This window comes from Monodelphis domestica, chromosome 5 (genome assembly GCF_027887165.1).
Source record: "Monodelphis domestica isolate mMonDom1 chromosome 5, mMonDom1.pri, whole genome shotgun sequence".
NCBI classification, from domain to species: domain Eukaryota; kingdom Metazoa; phylum Chordata; class Mammalia; order Didelphimorphia; family Didelphidae; genus Monodelphis; species Monodelphis domestica.
This window is the reverse complement of record NC_077231.1, coordinates 313,140,880-313,167,375: the sequence shown is the minus strand read 5'-3', so window position 1 is coordinate 313,167,375 and position 26,496 is coordinate 313,140,880. Positions and strand designations below refer to the sequence as shown.

Genomic DNA, 26,496 nt, shown 5'->3' with positions numbered 1-26,496 from the left:
GACATTCTCTTTGAATGGAAAGAGCAGTAAAATAAATAAATAAAACTTGGGCAGGAACACTGAAGCTCCTGAGCAATTTGGAGAATTCTTCTCATCTCCAAAGGAGTTATTTCACTCTTCTTTTCTTGGGTGGTTGGCAAGCATCAAGGCCAGAGACTGAAAGGCAAAGATCTAGGAGGCCAAGAAAGAAACAAACTCAAGAGAGACTGGAGAAATACAGCTGAACGTCTCTCTCTTCCTCTTCGTTCCTGCCCAAAAGGGCTGCTGGAGGTAGCATCGACTAGATCTAACGGGTGCCGCCACCCCTGACCAGAGAGCGTTCTGCTCAACACTTCCACCTTCCCGATGCTAGTATGGACCAGGCCCATTAATTTTTAGAGAAATCAGATTTGGACGTGGCTGACAGTTATGGTGGAGAGATGGGTTAAGAAAGGAAAGGAAAACAAAGCAAAGCAAAGCAAAGGTTGCATTCAGATGCCTTTTGAGCATGTAAGAGATCAAACGAGGTTTTGGTCACCTGCAGGCAAGAGTGCCCATTTACTGTGCAGAAAACCAAGCTATGAAAACAAAGCAGAAAAGACAGCATTAATAAGCAGGTTAACAGTACGGTGTCTCTAAGCCTCCAGTGGCTTCGTGGCTTGTGGAAAAGAGAATGACATTTTAAGACAGACTTCTCTGAAAAGGAGAAATAGGGGGAACTCTGCACTGACATGACTGCAAGGGGGAAGAGATGCTCTTTTTCCCCCTCCGTGGTCATGGAAGACATAAAAAGGAGCTATGTCCCATTGGCTAATGCGGGGACATCATACAAATGCCCCCCTGGCAGGTGAGCTTTCAAACAAAGATCACAAAAGCCATCAGGGACAACCTTGGCAGTGCCAATGGGCCAACTGAGGGAGCTCTTCTGCCCTGGCCAAAGCCTCTTCCGGTGTCTCAGTGCCCATGTCTAAAACGTAAGAGGCACAAACATGACCACCCTTCTGAGCTGCTCAACACCTGGCTGGTCCCACCTCCTCCCTCTCCTCCTCAGGACCTGCTAGATGTTTGGGGAAATGCTGAATGATGGCATTCCTGGGCAATTACGCTCCCAGGATGGCAAAGAGCCTATATGCATGCTCTCCTGTGAGCCAAATAACCACCCTGGCAGGGAGGTACTTGCTGGGATGGTCAGCAGCCCCATTTTACAAATGTGGAAACTAGGCTGCAGAGAACAGGACAGACTGGCTCATAATTTCATAGATAGCATGAGTCAGAGGCAGAATCTGAATTCAGAGCTCCCTGACCCCATGCCTGGTGTTCTATTCACTAGGTGCATGGCAAACCCTCAACTCTATGAGTAGCCAAGTTGCCGCTAATCTTTGAGGCAGCGAAAGTTCTAGACTAATCTTTGAAGTTCTAGACTAATCTTTGAGGCAGCAAAAGCTCTAGAACTGCGCTCAATCAGTTCTTCTTGCAAAGAGTTTCACACCTGAATCCACAAATCATCTCCCCAAAAGGATGATGGCTGGCTGAGCTAACTAAGTTCAGGAGATCGGAGCACACATCTTGCCTTGGGGGGATGCCACCAGAGACAAGGAGCCAACACAGAGACAAAACCACGTTGGGCCTGGGGGGTGGGGTGGGGGAGTGGACACTTCCAGGGCCACTAACAGGATGGCACTGCCTGGACCAAGAGACCTCGGTTTCCCCACCAGGCCAACAGAGGTGCCAGAAAGACACTTGTTGGTGGCTCTCGTGGCCTGGGGGCCCCCTTAACTCCTTAGCACTCCAGCAGCATTATGTTTCAACAAGACCCAAAAGAAAGCACCAGCAGACAGGGAGTCCCTCCCCCCAGCCATGGCCTTTACTCACAATTTCGTATCCTGGGCCTCCTTCTGCATGATCTCCATGATAATCTTGCAAGCGGTCGAACAGCCTTCAGGGGAAGCATGGATAGTAATCGGCTTCTCAGACGCCCCTGCATTTTCCTTGCGATGAATATCAATTCTTTCCGTGGGAATGGGGAAAAAGAAGTGGGGACACGGTCAGCCTCTACAGAGCCCCTCTTCCCCGGCCGGTCTAGCCTCACAAACCCCCCCTCCAATTTCTGAGTCAAACCAAGTGGGGGGGCAAAGAGTGGGGCAAGTCACTCCCCCCACCAAAGTGTCAACTCTTGATTATCCCCGTGGGGCATCTCTCCATTTCTGTTGACCTCTTCATGTGAATCTGAATCCCAGCAGAATTTCCGTCGACAATCTAAAATGTTTCTGGGCCATCTTTCAGTGCTGCCCATGTGAACGGCAAGTGCTCAAGGATTGTCAATTTATTGTCATCATCATTCCAGCAAAATGCCAGTGCAAAAAGCAATCTGCTCCCCGCAAGTCTTCCCATGTCAACCAGAGGCAGACAGGAAGGAATTGTGCGTTAAAGGATCATGGATTTAGGGCTAGCTAGAAGGAACCTCTGAGGCCATCTAGTCCAACCCCCTCATTCTTAGAGGTGAAGAAACTGGGACCCAGAGCAGTGAAGGTGACTTGCCCAAGGTCATACAGGTAGGACGGTGCAAAACCAGAATTTGAATCCAGGTCCTGGGTCTCCAAATACAGTGTTCTTTCCACTGTCCCACGGTGATCGTGCCAGTGTTCTCCCCCTCTCAGGGCAGATGATCAAGAGTTGACCATGCATTTAGTGTGAGCGTTTCTCAGGTTATCATCAAAATGACCCAATTCCAAGCACACGCACATACACACATAAATGTTAAGGGGTTTGTGGTCTCCGTAGCAGAAAGGGCCGCTACTCGGGAGGAACACTCAGGAATAGCCGTCCCTGGGTACAAGACAAGGCGTACAAACTTCTTCTAAGGAGCACAAGCCCCTCCCCACCCACCTGGCTTCCAGGTGTCTCCCCACCCATCATGCCACACCCGAATCTTTACCTTGACCACATCTCTGAGAGAGTCCTTCCCACCACCACCACCACAGACAACAGCTCTCTAGGGCGTTAGGCACAGGCAGCAGCTACCATCCAAGCAGTCCCTGAAAAGCCTGGGGGGGGCATGAAAGGAGGGTGCCCCTGCCCTCAAAGGGGCATGGCAAGGGAGTTTCGGAAGGAATGGGGAGCAGCTGAAGGATAAAGGCACTGTCTCGGCAAAATTCTCATTGGGATTGCAAAACGTGAGCGCTGCCATCGGCACCGCGCCGCAGCTCTGAGGTCTAGAATCGCTGCTTTACAGAGCCAGAGCTGGACGGACGGCGGGGCTCTACTCTAACCTCCTTTGTTTACAGAGGAGGAAACGAGGGCCTGGACAGGTTTAACGCGCCCAGTCTCACCCGGGTAAGCAAGTGGACCTGAGATTCTGACCCAGGAAATCAGACTCCGGTCCTCTTTCCGCCAGATCCCATTGCCTCCTTTACCCCACTTGGATCTCCCTTCAGCAAAAGGGAGTGGGGAATAAATAGCTCAGCAAAGCCTAGCTCCCACACTGCCATTCTGCACCCTTCTACTCAGAGAAGCCTCCCTAACGCGGGACGAGGTCAGAGTATGGGGCGCTCATCTCATACGATGGCACAGCCCCGGGGGAGGTGGTGAAATTTGGAAGTACTCTCTTCCACCTCACGGTACTCAAGATGGTGCACGCACAATTGGAACTAGAGCTGGGAAATGTATACGCCAGCCATGTTCTTCCTTTTATCCCCAAATGTGTCATCCATTGGGGGAAGCCAACTGCCCTCATCTCCCTTCTTCTCTTAGACTGGCAGCATTTGGGCAGGCTCTTCCAAGGCAAGCTTGGGTCCTAGGACTAGTTCAGGCCATGCCCTTTGGGGGCTAATGGAACGATGCATCAGTCCTGCACCCCACCCTCCCTGCCAAAAAACCAGAAGCCAGGGTCATCTCGGCAATAGCACAGCAGCCAATGCAAACCAAAGCTCTGTCACTGGTTTTCTCTCATTGAACAGGATGGCCAACTGGGGCTATACAGAAATCAAGAGAATCTTGCCTGCAACAAGAATAGCCATTGGGAAGGAAGAAGCCCTGGATAGGGTCCAGTAGGATCCCTATTCCCACTGCTTCCATTATTCTCCAGAGCTGTCATTTTTCCAAATGTCTCTTATCTGGAAAGAGATGCCAATGGTCTTCTCTTTCCATCTATCCCCATCCTCTTTACTCCTTTATCAATTAAAGGTAAGATCACATGGGGGAGGGTGGCGCCAAAATGGGCAGCCCTCTCAGGCCACTTCAGAAAGCGTGCCCATCAAATAAGAATTCAGTTCAGGAGCCAAAGGTAATGAAATCCATTGGCAGGGATCTGCACGGCATTCGATAGAATAAACCCATCACCTCCTCTTGGGGCAGAATTAAAGTCAGGGTGGACAGAGTCCACAGCTATGCCCCATCTGGTCAATGAATGGGTGACCAAGCTTACAAGAAACACCCAAACTTGGCATATGGTAAAGAAGGGGAAACCAGCTAGAAAGTTACTAGAGTAAGTTAAGAAATGCAGCCCGCTCTGAAAAATAAAGCTGGATGGGGATGGGGAGTGGGGAAAGGAAGAGATAACAAATGGGTCAAGAGGCTGGTGGGACCCTAGGAGAAGCGTTAGGGCTTAGCTAAGCTCTTGGGTTACAGGCTCCCATCCCTCCCATGACCATGCCTGCTTTCCATTAGATTTTGGCCATCAGCTGGTGCCAGTGCCACATGAGTCTGCACATAGGCAAAGCATTCTCACCTTCTGCAAAAAAAACATTTCGAGAGGGGGTCCTCCTACCACCCCTCCCCCCTACTAACTTCTCGCCCCACCCATCCCTCCCATTTGGCAATAGCTTTTATCCAAGGAAATCCGTCCCTTCCTCCTCAGAACAAGGTTCACATTGGTCAATGCAACCCAACCTAAGTCCACCAAACAGAGCACTCCTCCTGCATGCCCAGCACCTCACTCTGATGAAGCAGACCAGTGAAAACTGTTTGAAGATCCCCATCCTGCTGCAAGAATGCCTAGAAGAGGTAAGCCCTTTCCACTACCAAGGACAGCTACCTTTTCACTACTAGTTGTTGGCTAGAAAGCCAAGGACACACAGTCAGTAACAGTCAGGGAAGGGGGAGGGAGGCCGCTTTACGTTCTCCTTTTAGAGCAAGACGCCTGTGATGAGCCCCAGCAAGCTCCCCCCCAAAATCTGCTCTTTTTTCATGTTCAATTTAAAGCAGAAGATTTCGTAAACTTGAATGTTTTCATGACTCTTATTTCCAGTCACCCTGCCGCCTTTGGGTCTAGTGATTCTGGCTGGCCAACACAACGGTGCCCCCACCCTCACCTTTCTGAGTTAGGAAGCAAGTCCTAGATATGTTCTCCTGGAAAATATGCTGAAGTGGGGCAGAGATTGCCTTGCAAATCACTTCTCTCTTCCCCAGGCCACACACCAAATAGTTTATACTTTATATAAACTTTTATATTTATACCTTATATAAACTTTTATATAAAATTTTGTATATTTTACACAAAAATACTTTATGGAGCCATGTTATCTAGGATTGAGCAAGTGACTTCAGATCTGTAAAAGGGGGCTTCCATAGCTTGCCTAGAACTCCATCTTCCTCCCTTTAGAAGAACGTTTCAATTCTTCTCCTGCTTTCATCACATGGCTTCAAAACTCCTAAACAGTTTACATTTCCAACAGTCCACCAGCTACCAAGCTACAAGAAGCAACATGGAAACACTTGGAAGAGTTGCTCTTGCTGGTCTCCACTTTGGATAAATGCAGGCTCCTGGGCTAAATCCAGACTATCCACTATGGCACAGCCCACCCTAGAAAGGGCCTTTCTAAGGCCCACCAGATTCCATGAAGGAAGCTGAGGTGGATGTGGCAGATTGGCTCCTGAAAGGAGCTAGAAGAGAGGAAAGCCCTAGGCCAGGTCACCCCTGGAAACCTCCAAGGAGGAAGTCAAGAAAACAAATGGGTGACCTGAAGGCCACTGGAATCTTTACTTGTCCCTGCTTTACCAGTAGCCTGGGGCCCAACACAGAAGAGAGGAAGTTTGTTGGCAAAATAAGATTTTCTGTTCATTTCCATTAGAAGGGGAAGGAGAACTCTTCTGCAGTCCCCTTTGAGATCATCCATGGAGTTGGAGGACTGCATAAAGCCAAGCCAGAGACACTCATAAAAGACAATCCTCAGAAAGAGACAGAAAGCGCTGGGGGCACTCTTCCCCCCACCCCCACTGGTGTGATTCAATGGAACACACACGAAAACTCCTGAAATGGCCCGGCCACACGACACTTACTTAGACTGGGTCTGCTTGGTGATGTTCCGAATGGTGGCACCTTCTTTCCCAATAATCGCTCCAACAAACTGGGTGGGGACCAGCATACGGAGAGGAACATCGTTCTGGTGGTTCTGCCCAGAAGCTCCTCCTGGGGACCCCTGTCTCTGGGATCCCCTGTGGCCGTAGCCACGGCGGTTCGACATGACTGGAGAGTGCGGCATGGGCAGGTCGGCCAACTCATCCGGGATATAGGCCACTTTCAGGGTGTACCCCTCCAGCTGAAAGCCGTTCAGCTTCTCAATGGCACTGAGACACCAACGAATGGGAATGAGGAAGAGAAAGGAAAGAGAAGACAAAACATTAAGTTTGATGGTCAAAGATCCAAAAACTCAAGGCTTTTTGTTGTGACATTTTACAGGAGAGACAAGCAAAGCAGCAACTCATAAAAGTTCACTTAACCAGAACAAAATGGCGGGGAGGGGAAGGAAGGGGAAAGGACAACAATGACAGCTAACAAGAAACACCGATACGAATTACTCCAAGTGCTCATGTCAATAGTGCCAGGGAGCTTGGATTCAAAAGCTCCATCTACCAAAGCAGCTACAAAGAACCCTTCGGTCCTTCGTGAAATGCCAACGTAAATTGCAGGGACTGGAAAAAGAAACTGCACCCTGGGAAAAGCCTGTAGATAAACCACTCTGGACGGGTCTTGGGATGAGACACAGAGTCCATACATCACTGGATCAGGTTGAAAGGATGAAAACCTCACGTGCCACCTTTGGGCATTTCTGGCTCAGGCCAGGAGAGCCCAGCAGAATGATGAGCAATTTTGGCACCAAGGTTCAGCAGGACAGAACATACTATCAAATTCACTTTGTAATCCATGTTAAAATAATATGTTCACCAAGAGGGGTTAATTACTGTCCTAGGGGTGCATCAGTTGTTTCTATGTTAATGAAGTCTACATGTTACCTTTTTGTATGTGGCCTCTGCATTTGAGTGCTCTGGGGCAGAGCGCAGGTTGCCCAACCCTGGTGAGAGCCCAAAGCCAATCCAGGAGGGGAAGAATTGAGTGTAGGAGGTCAAAGATCTCCCTGAGAAAATAGGCTATGGACACCAAAGGAGAATTTCTTTACTTGTTAACATCGAAGTGCATTAAGTAAAAGACTCCGAGTAACCTATAGATTCTCTTTCCAATTCAACACCAGTTATCATCCTGGTCAGCAACAACCAAGGAAGAGCCAGGAAATGAAGTCAGAATGAGTGGGCAATGTTAATCCTTAGAGGAGCCATTAGCTAGGTATTCTGCCCCTCAGCCTTACTCTGACTTCTCTTTTAACTTTAAGGAAACTTCATCTATTTTCTATCATTTAAAGATCTAAGAAAGTCTAAGAAGACATTTCTGTACCATTTTCCAGAATGATAGACAGGGGGAAAAGGCAGGTAGAACAAAGCACTTGAAATATTCCTCCCATCATATGACACAGACACTCACAAAACACCAAACACGAAACTCCGATCTACTTTGTCCCAAACAGGACAACATGGTGCCAATGGTGAATCCAAGTAAGGCTTCGTGCAATATCATGCAGATACATCCCCCACCGTTCATTTTCCTCTATGACACCATTAGAACAAATATTTTTATTTGTTATATTTCACACAGAGATAAGACTAAGAACTGGACCTGTGATTTCCCTGGTAGAGAGAAATCCCAGGTGAGGAAACACCCTCTGCCAATACCAGTCAACACTGGCTCGGCATATTTGATTTGGAGGATATTGCCTGGAAGCATAGAGATAAGAATCGTCTGTCTCCAAGACACGAAGCTTCCTGGCTCCCAATCCAGTTCTCCATTCCCTCCATCATGATGCTCCTCTTTCTCTCTAGAACCAGGCCAACCCAACAATGACAACAAAACAATGACATTAAATCCTACATGAAGCCACTCGATGTCTTCCCGAAGATGTTCCAAGGAGTTCCAGGGGTAGAGGTCTTCCCGCTGATGTACTCTGCCGAGCTGGGCCTTGGAATTATACCACAAGGCCCAATGGGGCAAAGTAGAGCAGAGGCAAGAAGATGATCGAGATGACAGCGGCATTCTCCAGGTGGCTGACCCTGGTGCTGGGCTTACTAATCCTAGACTGCTAAATATTTCCCTTAGAACAAAAAGGTGAATTTTCAAAGGGTCAAGTGTCACTAGCATCCATTATCCCTTTGCTGGGCAGGCATCAGAAACATGCATCTCAGAAAGTCAGGTCCCGGAAAGCAAGCAAAGGTGGCATGCACATCCAGATGAACGGGGCCCAGAGAGGCCTCCTCCTTCTGCCTTCATCACCTATCTATGTGACTGGCTCCAATTTCTCCTTAGAGACCAATTGGTCCTCCTTCCAACTCAATGAAACGCTCTTGTGGAAAAGAGCCATGCCAACATTAAGGTATTAGAATGGACACAAGAGCTTAGAAACAGCACTGTCACTAAAAGGAATGAGTTGAAAGGGAGAGGGATGGCATTTGGACAAACCAACCATCAGCTCTCAAAATAGCATTGAGCCCTCTTTGAAAGAGAGGCTAGAAAGGAAATAGTACATAAAGGCATTTCTTTGGAAGTATTTCACTGATGGTCAGGGAGGCTCGACCATCATCCTACCCTACCCTACACTCCCAACCTCGAAGTTGGGCATTGTTTGCTTCACCAGCCCTTGGTCCTCTGAGGTCGAGTCGATTCCAAGCAAAATGATGAGCATTTCCAAAATTACATATATGTGTGCGTGTGTGTGTGCGTGTAGAAACATGCAAACACACATACACACACATAAAGATAAATATGGCTCGGATCAACCTTCGTAGGTAAAATGAGGCCCTTCTGCCAGGCTAGATGAAGGAGAAAGCATATTTATCATGAAATCACAGGATTCCAAAGCTGAAAATCAGGACAAAAGCAGCTGTCTGTTCCAACCTGAGTCCAAACAGGCATCCTTTCTACAACATCTCCTTCTGAGCTAGGTGAGCAAACAGCTATTCACACATCAACCTAGGACTCAGGGAGGGACTGGTTTGGAGAAGGCATGGCAGCACCAAGAAAATACAGTCTCAACATGTCCAATTTTATTTCACATCTTATTGTGTGCCTGCTTGAAAAAGATTTTTCGTTTTGGAGGAAAGAAAAATCTGCTCACATTCCAGAATTCTATATGAACTCAGTTCTGAAAGCACACTGGGCCGGTATAAAAAAATAAAGGGTAAAACCAGGTACCAGGAGCAATAAACTCCAGGGATGGGACATTGTTTCTCTCCCTCCCTCACCACCCAAAAAGCCCTCTAGAAATATCCATAATGCTCTTAGATTGGAAAAAGTCTCTAACACAGGGGAGGATTCTGTGCAAGCAAGCATCAGCAATCAATAAGCTACTTCTGAAGTACCCGAAGCAGACCCAAAAGACAGAATAGAGCCTCCATGATTCCATGGTGGCCCAAAGGGAGCATGCATGGGGCCAAGTGGAGCTCAGAAGCTAACTTGGCAGCCCACCAAAGGCAAAGGCTGAGACTGAGTTTCTGAAGGGGAAGAAAATCACCAAAACTCAAGTTTAGCAAGTCGGATTTTGGTTAAAGTTACTTAGCGAGATTTGCTGCTGTGCCCAGGGAATGTTAGTACTCAGTTCTGCAGGAAAGTCATGTGACTTTTCCAAGCACATCAAGTTGGCAAGACATTGACCCATCGAGAAAATGATGCCATTTGGGCTCCCCTTCCATGGATTATCATTTACATCATATCATGCTTCCTATACATTTGGTCCTTTGTTCCTCACAACACCCCTGTGAGGTAGGGAGAGCAGCCAGACGAGGAGGAGGCAAGAATGATCATCTGCTTGGGATTCCCTGCTCCCCAGCCCTGCTCTGAGTTAGGAGGATGAAGGCGATGGGTTTTGCACTTTTTTTAAATTCTGGAATTACGACAAAAAATACGACACCTTTCAGAGCAGAAAGGGGTCTTGGAGCACGTTTGGTAAGCCTCTTCGGTAGGGAAAATGGGTGCTAGATAAAGTGACAGTCTAGTTCCCACAGACAAGAGTCTAGAAACGGAGGCTGGGGACTCTTTCCATTTTTGCCTAGCACACAGGAGGTGCTGAATTGTGTGTATTCTTTTCTCTTGTTAATGGGACTTTCTTTCGAGACATTCCTAACTGTAGTATGGACTAAGGAGCCCATCTGGTTTCAATTCCTATCACCAACATTTACTAGCTACACGACCTTGAGCAAATCATTGAACATCTTTTGAGATTCAGTTTCCTCATCTGTAAAATGGGTTACCAACAGCACCTACCCTCAAAGAGTTGTTAAGGGAAAAGTAAGATAAAATATGAAATTTTACACCCCGTCAGTAACAATTTCAACAATAGAGAAGGGCTAGGGGGTGTTCTGGGGTTGGCTCTCTTGCCCCCTTTATTGAAGAGTGCAGCACTTCTCTTTTTCTGGTTACCAGTGACTTCTCAGGGTCCCCCTGACACTTCTCTAAGGCAGTGTCAAACAAAAGCCAGTGTCCCCTGAGGTATATGTCATCAAGTCTGAAGTATGGGAAAATCCTTGATTCTTTCCTTCTTAGAACATGGCTCCCAATCGCAGGATCAGAGATTTAGAGCCTAGGGTGCCTTTAAAAGCAGCTAAGTTAGTTAATTCCTCTTAACTTGAGGCTCAGGGAGGTTTAAGTGATATCCCAAGGTCTTCCAAGCAGTGAAGGAATGGGATTTGAACTGAGGTCCCTGATTTGCTTTCTAGTGTGGCACACCAATTCTGCCAAATAATCTTTTAAAGCCTCTACCACACTATACAAGGCACTGGAACTAAATACAGCAAGGAAAAAAATAGTCTCCACCCTCAAAAAAGCTTATAATCTTTTGAAGGAAACAATATGTACTCAGGAGTAAACTTAAACTAAATACAAGAATGTTTTAAGTAATATGAGAGAAAGGATCTCCGAAAGGGCCTTCCATAAAAGGTAGCCCTTGAACTGGACACTCTGAAGGGTGCAAAGGTCATTTTATAGTCTCCTGTTCTGGCCTTTCCTGATATTGGCTCTCAAGTAAAAAACCATTCAGTCTACCTTCTTCTGGTCTGTTATGCATCTACCCTTCTTATCTCCTACAGAGATTTCCATTGGAGGTACCCAAAGGAGAAGGGGAAAGGACAGGACCCCTTGCTGGTTTGCAAATCAGATTTAAAGCTAGAAGGGATTTCAGGTGGATCCAACCATCTCATTTTATCAGTGAGGAAACTGAGGTCTGGTGAAGCAAAGCAAGCATCTCCAAGGTCTCAAACATTGTCAGTGTTTGCATTTGTTTTCCACATTGAGCCTGGTCCCCACGGAGGAGAGACTGACAATGACACATCTGCCTCATTTCCTTTCTTTGGTGAGTTTATGTTTGTTATGTATGCTCTCTCTGGGCTTGAGGGTTAGCCAACTTCAGCTTGTTAGCCTCCTTGTCTTTTTACAGAGGAATGTGGTGCCTGCCGCTCTAATGACCTGTGACTTTGTAAATATTAGTAAGGCTTTCATAATCTAGAGGCCCTCGAGGCTACATGTTGGCGAGATCCTGCTAGGTCAAAAGATTGTAGGTGAAGGATCAAACTCAAGCTCGAGACCACTGAGGCATCTGTCACTTGTAACATAACCACCAGCCACAGTGATTTATATTTTTGTGTCAACTAGGCCACTTGGGATGGCTGTTTTCCTGGAAATTATTACAATAAATCCAGCCAGCCCAACACACCTACAAGGCAAGTCTCAACAGGATAATTTCTCTGGGTCTGATCATAGAATCATAAATTTGGAGCTGGAAGGGATACCAGAGGTCACCTCATTTTACAGGAGGAGGAGGGGGGGACTGAGACCTAGACTAAGAAGGAGACCTTTCCAACATCACCCAAATGATTAACAGATCTGCAATTAAACCTTTCTGTTAGGAAGAGCTGGAGGAAGCAGGTAGTCCTCCTTGGTGCCATGTTGGATCTCACAACAACCACACTCTGTCGATGACAGCAACAGATCCATTGGTCAATGGCTCTGCTCATTCAATTTGTGCCTAGATCTGTGTAGCTCTAATTTATGTGTTTGGATGGCTGGGGGGGGGGGGGGGGGGGGGCAGAGGGGAGGAGGGGAGAAAGAGAAAAAGAGGTCCATCTAGAGAATCTGGGAATAAATACATTTCAATTCATGGAACAAATCCAACTGCTAAGAATACAGGCAACCATTTCTTAAATGAAGAGAAACTTAACAAAATGGCAGACTTCCATTTGGTATTCATAATTAAAGTCAAAAGCTCTGATAACATTTAACAAAGAATAAATCACACATTTTATAAAACATATACACACACTATTTAATTTACATCATATATACTATATACACATATAGAAAATATATACAATAATATTGTCTTGATGGTACCAGTTAGAGAAACAGAGGAGCTTCTGGTAATCTCATCTGGCTATACTTTTGGCCCATAGCATAAGACTGCGGCCCAGCATCCCTGCAATTTCAAAGAATTGCCTAGCCACACTTTTCAGTTAAGAATACGAAGACAATGTGATCCTCGTAAATTGGTATTTCCACCCATGAACTTTCAGGAGAAAGCCAAGGACATTGGCAGAGAGGGCAGTCTCAGTGTTGTTTGGCATCATCAGCCCTAGCATCCAGCTCCCTCCCTCTGACCCACATTAATGGTGTCACTAGAGCAAAATGACTTGACTGACATCAGGAAACCAGGTATAGAATGAAGTGACACAGAATACTTACAGTCTAGCCTGCTCCTTGCAGCTGTAGGTTACATTGACCACAGCAGTCTCAGTATCAGTGTTCACTACAGAATGAGAAAAACACACAAGAACAAAAAATTTTATTTTCCTTTCTACTCCTTCCTTTGATTAATTTGAAATTAAAGGAGTTCAGGAAATAACACACACCTTGTTCGCAATTCTCCACAGACCCGTACTGAGCCAAAACACTGTCCAGTACCTGTAATGGAAAGAAGAAAAACAATGCAAAAAAAAGGTTAACCATTGGGTGCATCTTTGAGTTGTTAGCAAAGATAGGAAGGATATGTTCTAATTGCAAAGCAAATTATGCTGGACAAGAGCCAAAAGATTAATTTGGGTCTTTGATCTAAAGAATTGCAGGAAGGACACCATGAGAGAATACATGCTTCTCTCTGTCTTGCCCATTCCTGGATCCCCAATTTCAAATCCATTTCATGCTGGCTAATCTAGGAACAACCATGAGGTGGAAGCTTTATGGAACCCCAGCTGCCTTGTTTCTAAGGGTTGAGGGAGAAAGGAAGCTACATTTTCACACAGTCACTCACATGCAAACATCTCCTCCAGTTACATGAAAAAGGGGCTCGAGTTACCTAACTTGAACGTTATCTTTTTATTTTTATTTAAAGGATCTCCTTTATAAAAAATTAATAAACTTCCTTTCTGGACCCAGCATAAAATATGTCTTAAGAGATTAAATTCTAAGGAAGGCTTAATTGAAAGGAAAAAATTGAGATCTCAGAGGATCTGAGTCCAGATGTAAGCTAGACAAGCTATAAAAAAGGGCAGGAGAGAAATACTCCCTAAAAGTGTGAATCTTCTTTTTTGTATTTACATAAGATTAGAGGAGACTGTGATTGCCTTTTGATGTGTCTCAACAACTGTGACCCTCAGAATCTGCCACACACAACCCCAAAGCCCCTGCCTTCTCCCTATAAACTTGAAAACCTGACCTAAAAAAAGGTTCTGAATTCAGAATCAAGCTACATCTCTGGAGCAGACCCCAAAGAGAACACGGGGCCCCTTCTGCCTTCTCCTGGTGTAATAAGGTTCTCTCTCCCTCCCTACTTGTTTTTCCCTTTCAAATTAATGAGCTTTTTTCTCCTTCCCTACAATTGGAGAGGGAAGAAAAAAAGACAATTCTCTTTGTGCAAAAACATTCTAGCCCTCGTTCATAATATTCCTGATGTGTTGTTAAAACTGAATTTTGTTCAAAAACAGCAATTTTTTTTTTTAAGACAGAAGCTCTGCAAGACGGTTAAATACTTTCTCCACTTCTGATTCATTTGTTAGCATAAAGGCAGGAACTATAGTTCTATCATTTTTCAATAACCCAGTCAAGGAAAAAGAAGTCTAAGAACACAAATATTCTGTAAAGAGTACACCTTCCTACCCTCTTCCCCAGGAGGGGCCAGATTCATATGAGAAGGAGACAATGACAGATGCGACGCTTTATGCTCCCCAGCTCTTCAGCTATCATTTCAAGGCAAACACTTGTACAAAAACTTGAGGTTTGCTCTTTCTTCTAAGGACATTTATCTTCTTTGCTATCTCCTAAGGGATCATTTATTTAATAGGCTTTTTTAAGGGCTGCTGATAACCCACGTTCGATCCTTCAGAACCCAAAGGTTTTTCAAGGCAAGCTGATTTTTTAAAGTTTTCATCAATTTATGGAAAAGGAGCGATTTGTCAATTTCCACAGAATTTCCTTGGGGGGGGGCCAAAGAAGGGGAGGGGAGACTGAGAGCATCTGGATAGTAATAACAGGGAGCAAAGGCAGGGTTCTTGTAGGGTTATCTGAGATCATAACTACTGTGAAAAGTATTAAATAACAGAGTTTGGTTCGGACTTGGACAAAAAAACATCAGCAACTTATAGAGTCTGGTATTGTTTGGCGCTCTCTCTCTCTCCTTCCCTCTCCCCCTCTATTTCTCTCTGTCTCTGTCCTTCTCTCTTTCTCTCTCTCCTTCCCTCTCCCTATTTCTCTCTGTGTGTGTCTCTCTCTATCTCTGTCTCTCATCTCTGTCTCTCTCTCCCCCTCTCTCCTTCCCTCTCCCCCTCTGTCTGTCTCTCTGTCTTTGTCTCTCTGTCTCTTGCTCTCCTTAGCCTGACAACACATGGGGTCTGCACGGTAACAGGACAGCAGTACTGATCAGGGAGACAGCCTGGAGGCAGAACAGCCATGCCTCCCCCCAAAAAGCGACAGTCACACAACCCTGGTAAGGTCTCAACTCAAAAGAGAGAAGCTCCAGGGCCCGGGAGCCTTCTTCATTTATGTGGAGGACTTTTACATGTAAGAAGAAAGTTTGGGTAGGAAAAGAAAAACTGAAACACAACAAATGCAATAATACTGGCTCAGATTGCTGCACTATTTCTTACCAAATAAAAAAGTCCCTTCACTGCCCTTTATTAGGACAGCAGGGAATGTACATCAAAAATCCTACAAGACTAAGGCTTGAAATCACCAATTTTGAAGGGAAGGAGCTTAATCACTCATCAGGTTTTTGTCTGCTCCCTTGTTTGTTGCTGTGGTTTTTTAAAACAACAAAAGGGGCCCATTCCACTTAAATTAATCCATTTTCGAGTTCTTTATTTTGTTAAGGGGGAAAAATGCACAGGGGAAACAAACACAGGACTTGAAATGCTTCCTGAAAGCAATTGGTTCAGTCATTAAGGACTGCCTTCTCTGGTAGTCCCCGACTTCACAAAGTAAAGAATTCTTTCTGAAATCTGCTGCCACTGTTGCCCAGCATTCTGGCTCTGCCAATGTCACCAACAGAAGTTAAGGTCTTTCCCAGTTCTCCCTCTGAATGCTTCTATACATTACATACGTTTTACCAGATTGACATCATGCAACTCGCTTCTCTAAATGGACCCAATTCTTTCAAAAATGGAATCCAAATTGGAAAAATCGAAGTGGCAAAAATACACACTGTGAAGAGGGGGGGAAGCACCAATTCAGACTCTTGGCTTTATTTATATTCATTGCACATTTTATAAACCAAGGAATGAATAACAAATGCCTTCATTTCCCAAATGGATGAAAGACTTGCAAGTCTTCAACAACAATTAAGAGTTACAGTTCCTAAATGAAATGGGCACAGGAAATTGGACGATTTCTCCTTTGAAGCCAGGAGAGAGAATACAGAAGGGTTCTTCTAGGAAGGGTTAGGATTTGTCTGGATAGGATCTGCCCTAGGAAACGCTGCCAGATTACATGTTCCATGTCACCCCAGTGCACTCAAATCTCTGGGTATCTTGTTCTCTTGACCATAACATAAGCCACTTTCTTCTGATTAAGTGTGTGTGTTGGGGGTGGGGGGGTATGTCTACAGAGAAAAATAATTCGGATCTGAGAACTTTAAATTTGGAAGGGACTTTGAAGGTCAGCTAGTCCAACCTCCTCCTACCGATGAAGAAACTGAGGCAAAGAAGAAATTCAAGTGATTTGTCCCAGGCAATCTAGTTGGTGAAGGGCAGACACTGGGGTAGAAGAAAGCAGAATTTGGCCTCCAAACGTGCATGGCTGATCCCTTCCCTTCCCTTCCTCCCCTTTGCCCTCCAGCATTCTCCAGCTTTGGATAATCTGTAACCCTTCCTTGACAAGGATATGGCTGAACTCCAAATTACATGGGTGTGGGGGGAGAGAAGTGGCTGGAAACGTGTGCAAACTAGGGCCTAACAACTGGAGACATTCAACTGCTGCTCTGCACAGCTGCAAAGGGGGGGAGTAGTATGGAGGAGAAAGAGTCTTGGAACAAGGAAGGGAATGTCACAGAGAGGAAAGGCTGGGTCAGCCTGGCTCCCTACCCTCAGAGAAGGGGTGGCAAAAGGAAAGGAACCTGGAAAAATCAGAGTAAGGGAAGCTCAGAGTTTAAAAAAACAAAAACAACCCTCCCTGAAAGGACTTTCATTTAGAAACTTGGATAAGCAAGCTCTCCTTTTACAATCCAGGGCAGGGATTGGGGGAGCCACAGAGAATAAAGCCCCCTTTTACCCATCCTAAATCCTCCTTAGGACCAATCCCACTTTGATCAATAAATTGAATATCCAAAGTAGAATAGACATTCTGCCAGGGAAGGAAAGTTAGTTTGGGAGAAGACAAGTCTCTATGAGGGAAGAGGTTTTAGCCAGTCAGAAAAGGCAGCAAGGAGAGCCTGGCTGCAGAAAGGGGAGTGAGAAGGATCACCTTCGAGGTCATATTTCACCTGGGGGGTCATCTATCCTCCAGAGGTCCCATTCATGGGAAATCCTGCTGGGCTGACATCCTGGTTACAACATCAACTCTGTGTATACCCAGTTGGCAGCCATGTCCCTGGGGGCCCAACTGTCAAGGAGCTGGTGTTGCTGTGCCAATCCCTGGAAGCCTGTGCCCAACCAATCTGCAGGGCCATGCTCATGGGAGGGAAAGAGAGACTGCAGTCCCATTAGTACCTCTCCAGCTACAGGGGGAATCGTCTCCTGAAACAGCCCTTGCCCTGACCCACTGGGGCTAGCATTCAAAATGAGCTGGGATATCTTTGAATAGGGGATGAAAGGCAAAGTCAATCAATCCTAGCCCAGGAGCTCAGGGATTTCTTGAAGCTCCATCTACCTACCAGATGGCTGGGGGGCCCCTCCAGAAAGACTCTTGGGCTATTCATTAGTCCCCTTGAGCCCTAGCTAACTACTGTGCTGGAGGGAGAGAAAGGAAATAAAAGGCCAAGAGAAACCCTCAAATGTGACCAGCTTGAAAGCTCTGCTTTGGGTCTCTCTTCTGGGTTAGGCTTCCTTCTCCCAGATTAAAAAGGGTTAATTACAGGGAGAAAGAACATCTGATCCAGACCAGGAGGGTCCATTTCAATTCTGCAAACAATGATTAAGGCTGCCTGGAAAGACTCTGGGGAGACTACAGAAAGAAGGGGAAACAAGCCTAGCCCTAATGGGGCCATACAGGCATTTCTAAAACACAGACCTTGCCTCCATGTGAACATGGCAGGCTGTGCAAACATGCCTCTAAAATGTCCCTCTGCCGGCAGCACAAAATGGAGTTACAAGACCAGAACTTGGCCTGGTGTGCAAAGGTGTGACTAAGGGTCGGAGCAGTGTTTTTCTTTCCCCTTAAATGCCAGCACTGGTTTCCATGCTGCTTCTGTCTCCTTATATTCCTCTCACTCTCAAAGGCAATCCTGGCCAGGGGGCTCGAGAGCATGACTAGAGGGACAGGGCAAAATGAGGGCCACACCCCTCTGCAGAGGGTAGGAGAAGGGGGTAGACAGACTGGCTGCAGGACAAACCTGCCCCTCCCTCCAAGGCAAAGGGCCTAGTCCAGCTCCCCTTTCTCTGCTGGGAATTCCTGGTAAACTGAGGAGGAAGAATTCCTTCTCCCTCTTTAATGATCTTAGTCAGGATTTTAACAGCTCTCTAATCATTCCTGGGGAGAGGGACCCAAAGGTTACACAATATAGCTCTTAGACAAAACTGAAATGAAATGTGCCCAGCATTTGCAGACAAAGGACCAAGTCAACAAAATCAATTTGAGACGCCAGGACCTGGGGCCTTTCAAGGGAGACCCTCTGACTTAGGAGACTGTGGCCCCAGTCCTGCCTGCACACATCGCTAGCTAAGTGCCCCAGAATTCATGAAACAAGGAAGACTGCGTGTTCTTTTCCTTGACTTGCCAAGTCGGGCCCCCTCCCCCCCCCCCCCCCCCCCCCCCCGTCAAATAACACCTCAGACTGAGCATTAAAAAACACCACCCAGAATTTTTTTACTCTGCCATTAAAAATGATCTTCAACTTTCCTGCATTTACACCAGTCCCTCCACCACAGGGAAGGGTGCAAGGCAGCTTTAGGAACATTTGGATTTCAGAGAGAATAAAGAGAGGATTCTACATTAACGTTTTCCCCTCATCCTCATGAAACAAATGAGTAAATAAGCATATTTAAGCTTAAAGATGTGTTTATGCTTAAAAATCCAAAAAGGACCCAAAGGAGAGATGAAAAGAGAAAATTTCCCCTACTTCTCGGTGGGGGTAGCAGCTCTATAAGTGTGGAACAACTGCACAGATTTTCTTTCTGGATTTTATTGATCAGTTTTGCTGGGGTAGAGGGTTCCTTCTTCAAAAAAAAAAAAAGTATTGCTATCTAGGCTGGCTGAAAGAGAATACAGAAAGCAATTTGGTGGAGTGGAAGCAGAATATCAATAAAATGTTTTTTAAAAGATCATTTCTGAGTTTAGGAAAGGGGAGAAAAGGTAGACAAAGCCACAAACGGGTGGGCTATATGCCCAGGCATTTCTTTTTTTCAATCTGTAAGTTTTTCTGGCAATATTACTCTGAGCTTTGAGCTTTCTGGTGTTTTCCTCAATTTCCTTACCAGATGATAAATCTCTCCCGGGGAATACCAATGAGGAATTCTCAAAGATTATCTATGACTGGTTCCAATGTGCCCTTTTACCAAGTACTGATAGAAGTTAAGAGACTTGCAAATAGACATTTGCCTATTCTCATCAAGACTGAGAAAAAAGGCGAAAAGAAGGCTGCCTTTGCACTCAACCACATAAATCAACCTCCCCCAATCCCACCAAAAGACGGCTTTTCAGCCCATGCTACTGCAGTGTTATTTATTTACAACTGCCTTCCGGTAGCTAGAATAGTTCCATCTTGTTCAACAAGTCTCAAAAAAATCTTTCAAAGCCACTGGAGACACATGGAAATAGGCTCTCACTGGGCATAGTTTTGATTACTTTTCTTCCCAATTTCAATGATCAGATCAACCTAGTGATCTAATTCTTCCCCCTCTACCCAGAAGGGAGGATACTCTCCCCCTGGAGTTACTCAGATAGAAAGTACCTGTTAAGAGCAGAAAGGGAATCACATTTTTCTACCTTAAGACAACCATCTTCACCTAGAAGTTGCAGCTTTAATAAAGAGAGCCATGGAAGGGTTTTTTTTTTTTTTTAATTGCACAACCTACCTCACAGATCCGGAATTCTAAAAACAAAAGAAAAACCTCAATCCTACACTTTCTGTCTTTTACAGACACAGTAAATTTTTAAACAAATAACTGGCAATAAAAAAAATTGAAATTAAATTCCAGAAAGCCACATGGCTTCCACCAGAGGTTTAATTATCTCTAACTCCTACCTCTTCAAACTCCTGCCTGCCAGGGGGACCCAGGCTCCCTTTCCCAACCCACATACTTTCCAATTTTTTTAGCCAACAGAAAAAAAAATAACATTTCTAGACATTCCAGGAAAATGTCCACCAGTGGTTGGCCACCAATTACCCCTCCAAATTACTTTGCTTTAAAAAAAAAAAAGAATCAATCACTAATCCTATTTCCAGATGAGATACTGGAAGTTCCAAAGAACCACCAAGATATCTTGTCTCTAGTAACCCAGCAAGCTAGTTAGAACAAAGAAGAGCCAACTACCCCCTTATTCTCCCCACCAGCTCCAGTGAAATTAGCCTCTCAAAGACAAAACTCCTGTGTCTAAAATCTAAGAAAAGGGTGAACTGAGTGGATGAGTATCTCTCCTTTCCCCTTCCATCCCCCCCCCCCCCAAATCTGGTTTTGGCTCTGGACTCATGCTATTTGTCTGGGCATACTGCCTTGTTAAGTTGGAAATCTGATTTTATTAAATTTTGTTCAGGAGTCCAGAAGCCTCTGGGCAAGGGCAGCCACAAATAGGAATGATGAATGATTACATCCTCTTTAGACATGACTGGCCACACAAAGTAATGCCAGATAATTGATGTCAGATAGTCCTAAGAGTGAGAGAGGCTCCCACTGAGCTCCTTTTAGAGCCTGAACATTGTTAATATAACCACCCAGATCTCAGTTGAAACTTGATAATACTAACACTAAACTCATTTTTCCCTCCTGAATTTCTTTTAAAGGGGAGTAGAAAAGAAATGTAAAAAAACAATTTTTAGTCCCCAAAGTAAAACTGATAGTTAAGTGGACAAGTCTCTACAGGTACGGAACATTGCATATGTTTTCAGATTTTTTTTGATGTATTGATCAGTTTAGCTGATTCCCATCCCTCCTTCTTCCTATGTTTCCTTTTTACTTTAAAAAAAAGTCTTCAATTAGAAGGCATAGCTCTTGGAGTACAGCAGGGAGGGATACAGGGGAAATTCAACCAATGTAAAAAGAAAAAATATCGATAAAACCTTTTTTTTAAGATATTGAGAAAAGTCAGAGTGCCAACGAAACCTGGAAAATTTAATCTCCTGAAATCAAAGTGCCCATTGCCTTTGGAGGAGACTCCAGTCGGACATCATTTTATACATGTTTACCCTGTTGCCATAAGAAGGGGAAGACATTCTCAAGAAAATAAAGACTCTGTTAAGCTGGGAGGAGGAAAGCAAAGACATTATACCTAGCTAAATATATAAGTTTTGGGAATGACGGCACTTTGGAGTCCAGATCCAGAGGAAATTATCCCAGGAATTCTACCCTGACTTGTGTATTTGGTATTCCCTAAAAGTGTCCCCTCACATTATATGGGGAAAGAGTACTTTTATTACAATAAGAAATCCTATATGCTATGGGTTTAGATAACCATTTCCTCTAGCAAATATGGACCCCAAAATCCAGACATTTGACTAGAGGAAAAATGTTCTCTCGAATATACCCAAAGAACTCCCAGATATACAACATGAAACAGTAAACTTCTCTCCAAAAGATTATCATCTTAACTTTTGGGACCATAAGAAGGCAATCTCCTGTTCCTATTAGGATCACAGATGTGCAGGCAGGCACAAGGAGAAGCAAACATTTTAATCCATATTTTTAAAGGGCTGCAACCTCTTCTATTTAAAGGTTTTGAAAAACACAAAAGCTTAAGCCCACACCTTGCCTTAATGGTTCAAAAACTCCCCCAAAGGGGCCAAGGGTTTAAATTCCATCCTAATTCGGAGTTTTCCCATTGAGAAACTTGGATACCAACAGGTCTCTTAAATCACAACACACCAGGAATCCAAGGAAAATTCTCCCTGTGCCTTCTTCCCTTAGGTGGGGCCAGCCCCACCTCACGAATTTTTAATCCTAAACCCAAACTTCAATTACCAGGGGTCCCCTCAACCCTTTCCAGGAGGAGCCATTCTGGATTTCCAAAAAGTCTTAGGATCTGGGTGTGGAGCCCATGGATTGCGCTGACACTGCAAGAGGCTGCCTTGAGAAGGGCCCCTCCCCACTGAGAAGAACCCTGCAAGCCACCGGGAAAGGAGGGGTGGTTGGCCTGGAGACCAGCCAGGGAATGCTTCAATATCCACCAGCAGATCTGCCTGGGGGGGAGGGGGACCCCTTATTCAAACCGGTTGGGAAAGAGATGAAAATTAGGCTTTTGGCAGCTTGCTCTTGCCATCTGGCAATTGGTATTTGGGGGAAAGGTGGGGTGGGAGAAGGGGAACCACAGCTCTATTTCTACACATAGATACATACAAATAGTAGGATATGGTCAGAGTCAATGCTTGTGAATCAGGACATGGATTCAAATTCTACCTCTGACACATATTGTACTCCCTGGACAAGTCACCCAACCTAAGCGTTCTAGGCAGTTTTGTGAGACTTACAGGGAAGGTGTGGATTCAAAATGAAATAAGTAAATCACAAATCCAGTCCTTATCCAAACACATACGTATATTTTCCTCCTATACCTAATGGCCATAACAGGCTAGGCTTATAAAATGGAAGATCACAGGGAAAACCAGGGCAATCCACTACAGTACAATATTCTTAGTAAATTGCAGAAAACTAAAGGAGTCATGGGGAAGATTTACCCTTTGGGATCTGTCCTCTAGACCCCAATTTTCAAACAGACTATGCTTTGGTCAGGGTAAGGCAGCCTTGAATACTACATTGCTTATTGGATAAATGTATTTGGTGCCACAACAACTGAGACACCAAGGGATCCTGGATTCGTTTCCAGAGAAGACCACAAATTTCAGTGAAAAAAGTTTTTAAAGCCTTTCCTCTAGTGGAGCTGATGAATCGTTCTAAGATCTCCTTTGCCAATCTTGGTTCAAGGCTAATAATAGTTTAGAAGGAAATTAATTTGATTCACAGGCAAGTTTAATATTCTCCTAAAAAGATGATTTGTGATATGTCAAGACTTCCGGAGAAAATTACTCCATGTGCTTCCTTCTTTCCCCCATGTAACTCCTCTGTCCACCTCCAAACCTGGCTTCCAACAGGTTAAAGATGGGGGGGGGGGGGGGGGGAGAATTAAGAAAACTATCACACAAAGGGTTGTTTTTTTCCCTCTGATTTGCAAAACAGCCACTCTGCTGACAGCAGAGGTTTCCCTAGGCAAAGTTTGTTGTTGGGTTGTTTTGGTTTTTTTCCTAGAGAAAAGGGTTATAGGCTTGTGCAGGGCCAGCCTATACAATACTTTCTTGCACCTGGCCAAAGTCCTCCTTCTCCTCCCTTCCCCCTCCTCCTTCTATCCCCCATGCCAAGCTGTAGCAAGCACTTTGCAAAGACTGTCTTAAGGAGAGCTCCTCATGCCTTTTCTGAACTGGGAGGCAGGTCCTCCCTCATACAAACAGAGCCTAATGGGAGATTCAGGGGGCCCAGCATCTGCAGTCTTTCTTCTAAAAGGCTAAAGGATGATTAGTTGCCAAATGGGAACAAAACTTAAAAGGAAATCTTAAAAGGTACAAAGCAACTTGCTGGTGGAATATTAAACTTGCCAGCCTCGGCAACAAAGTGTTCTTCCTCTTAAGAAGTTACCAAGGGCTTTAAGAAAGGGGAAAAAAGATGTCTGGATACAATTTAACTCTGTCCTCTCCCTATAGAAAGGGAATGGTGCAAACTGAACAAAACCCCAAAAGAGACAAAAGCCAAGAAATTGCGGGAGATGGCTAACTAACAATGTCCACAGATTAGGACTCAAATAATGCTGTACACATTTCCCATATGCCTCCAAACCCAAGTCAGAAGGATTTTGAAATATTTGAGGAAAAGGGTAGCTATTAACTAATAGACCCTTAGGCACAGCCAACCAGCACCTCTATGGTGAGGAAGGTACTAGTCAAAGCTTTCTGGCTCCTCAGAGGTACCCTGGGGAGAGCCTTCCCCCCACCCTGACTGCCCCTTTTTGAAAAACACGAATAACAAAAATCTGAGCTTAAATGGCATTTCCCTTCACAGTAGGCTTCATCCTAAAAGAGGAAGGACTTCAGGCCAAGACTGAATCCGTTCTCCCCTTCCCTCCAGGCTCCTCGGGCACATATCAGCTTGCTTTCAAACCATATAAGTTTGCAAAATCCAACAGGCGCTTTCCAGTCCACTCCCCATGCCTTTCTCGGTAGATGCCACGGATGATTTGGTGATAGAATAATGGAGAGAACTACCAACTGGGCAAACAGCCGCCGCCGGCCAGCTGCTGTGCTTATCACAGCAGCTTATTAGGAGAGGGAACAGCTCTGCACTTTGCTAAGACTTGGGTAAGAGTTTGGGGAGACAGTGGAATGGGGACAAAAATGATGACTGAACAGTGGGTGTTGTTTCCCACACCCCACCCCATTTTTGTTGTTGGGTTTGTTTCTCTCTCTCTTAAAGACTACTTGGGCATGGAGACATCCAGGAGCAGATAGATACCCTCCTCCCTGGGAAGGGTGTCACTTTCAAACAGGGTTCTACACAAACTTGTCACCACTGATCTGTCACACACCCCAATCCCCCTCTGGAATGACACCAAGCCATAGCAGAACACAGGAAAGCCAGCGGCAACCTTGGTGTGCTTCCACCCCTTTCTGTAGCTACCTATGTTTAATAAATAAATAAAGACCTTGGGAGATTAGGCAAGCAGTGGCCACACCTGCCAGTTGCTTTCAAAATGTCCCCTGGAGGATGTATTTAGGAGAAACGGGCAACTTGGAGGATAGCCATCTTCAGCAGCACTTGCTGTTGCTACAGCTGCTCCTGGGGTCCCTGGGACTGTTTCTCATACAAAATCCTAGAACCCAACTTACAATGTATTTAAGCCACTATTTAAGTCGAGGCAAGCTACTCACATTTGCTGAGCCACAACTCCAGTGTTAACTACACATTTGCCTTGCGCCCTTGGGTTGGGAGCATAGCTTTTTGGTGAAAGCTGCCTGACATTACTAGTTTAGTTCAGAAATTGTGTCATAAATCAAAGTCAGAGAGAGTAAAGAAATGCTACCCACTGTCAGAGAGGAGATGGACTCAGTGTGTGGAATGAAACACACACACATGTTTGGGCATGGCCAATGTGGGAATGCCTTTTGCTCAGCTTTACATATAAAGGCTTACTTCTGTTTTTCCTTTCTTAATGGGCAAGAGGAGGTGAGCCAAAAGTGGAATAAAAGTGTTTGCAAATTTAAAAAATTCATTTCTAAAAATACCAAAATGGGGATTCTGCTTGGGAGCATCCCATTCAATCCATGATAACTGGGGGAAAGGAAAGGGGAGCCAATTCTCTTACTCTCTGGGTAGTAAACAAGAACAAAAATGTTTGCTCGGTGAAGAATTTCCACGATACTATTATCTTCTTGAAAGCCCAAGTTGAAATTCTACTTTTCTGGCTCAACATCACCTGACATAAAACCAACATGGAGAGAACATTGTTCTTGACCTCCTGCTCCTACCTGACTCCCACTTCTTCCCTTTTTTCCAGCATTCTAAGATGAGCGATCAAGTTATCATCTCAAATTTAAGATCTTTTGGGGCCATTTTCGACTTTAGCAGCAGGTGGTTTTACTTGGTCTTTGGGTGGAAAGCAGAGGTCCTGCTAAGCCAGACCCCTTTTCCAACATGTTCACCTGGTAAATAGGGACATATGTTCAAAATGGCTTCCTTTAATTCACAGCTGGGGGCTGGCACTGGGAACCAGACTTTTTTTGTGTGCCAAACTAGCTGGCTGAGCCAGCCATGGAACAGGCACACTGGGTCTCATTAACACCAGGCCAGCACCAGCTGAACTAGGAAAGGGTATGCTGGAGTAGGTCTAAGATTGGAGATTTATTTACTCACCAATATCCCTGTCAGTTAATGCTATAGCACACCATGATTTACATTGCTCAGAGACACAATCCTGATGTTTTCTTGGAATTGGTTGTCTGCCAATCTCACAAATTAGCTTTATAAGGAATTTGTATACTTGGGATATTATGGGATGGGACAAAAAAGGGCGATCACAGAAGCTGTAAGTGGCTGGGGGCACACATTACTGTTTGTTTCTGCATATTTCACCTTCTTGCCAGATAAAGGAAAGATAAAATTGAAGAAAACCACCCAAGTAGGGCACAGGTCTGGATGGCAAGAGGGAATGCAAGATAAAGGCAAGATAAAGGCAAGCTCAGCCTAATGCCAAGAAAGTCTGAGGGAAGGTGCAGCCCCCACTCACTTTTAGACAAGATTAATTTCTTTAAGCAGATTGCCCTAAATAGAAAGCTTGGCTCTGCAATCCCTGCCTGGAGGCATTCCCTGCCT

General features: G+C 45.1%; 1 protein-coding gene and 1 non-coding gene across 9 annotated transcripts in view; both read right to left on the bottom strand.

Moving 5' to 3' along the window:
• IGF2BP3 (insulin like growth factor 2 mRNA binding protein 3) overlaps positions 1 to 26,496 on the bottom strand; it is a 105,789-nt gene that overhangs the window by 25,142 nt on the left and 54,151 nt on the right. For all 8 annotated transcript variants that reach the window (XM_056800495.1, XM_056800496.1, XM_007505367.3 and 5 more), the window contains 4 exons: positions 13,198 to 13,249; positions 13,031 to 13,094; positions 6,256 to 6,543; positions 1,852 to 1,986 (listed from right to left, as the gene is read on the bottom strand). In XM_056800495.1, coding sequence (XP_056656473.1) covers positions 1,852 to 1,986; positions 6,256 to 6,543; positions 13,031 to 13,094; positions 13,198 to 13,249 — 539 coding nt within the window. The remainder of the gene's footprint in view (positions 1 to 1,851; positions 1,987 to 6,255; positions 6,544 to 13,030; positions 13,095 to 13,197; positions 13,250 to 26,496) is intronic.
• MIR12395 (microRNA mir-12395) lies at positions 8,243 to 8,301 on the bottom strand. Its single transcript, NR_162969.1, has one exon. It is a non-coding gene; the product is annotated as a microRNA mir-12395 (primary transcript).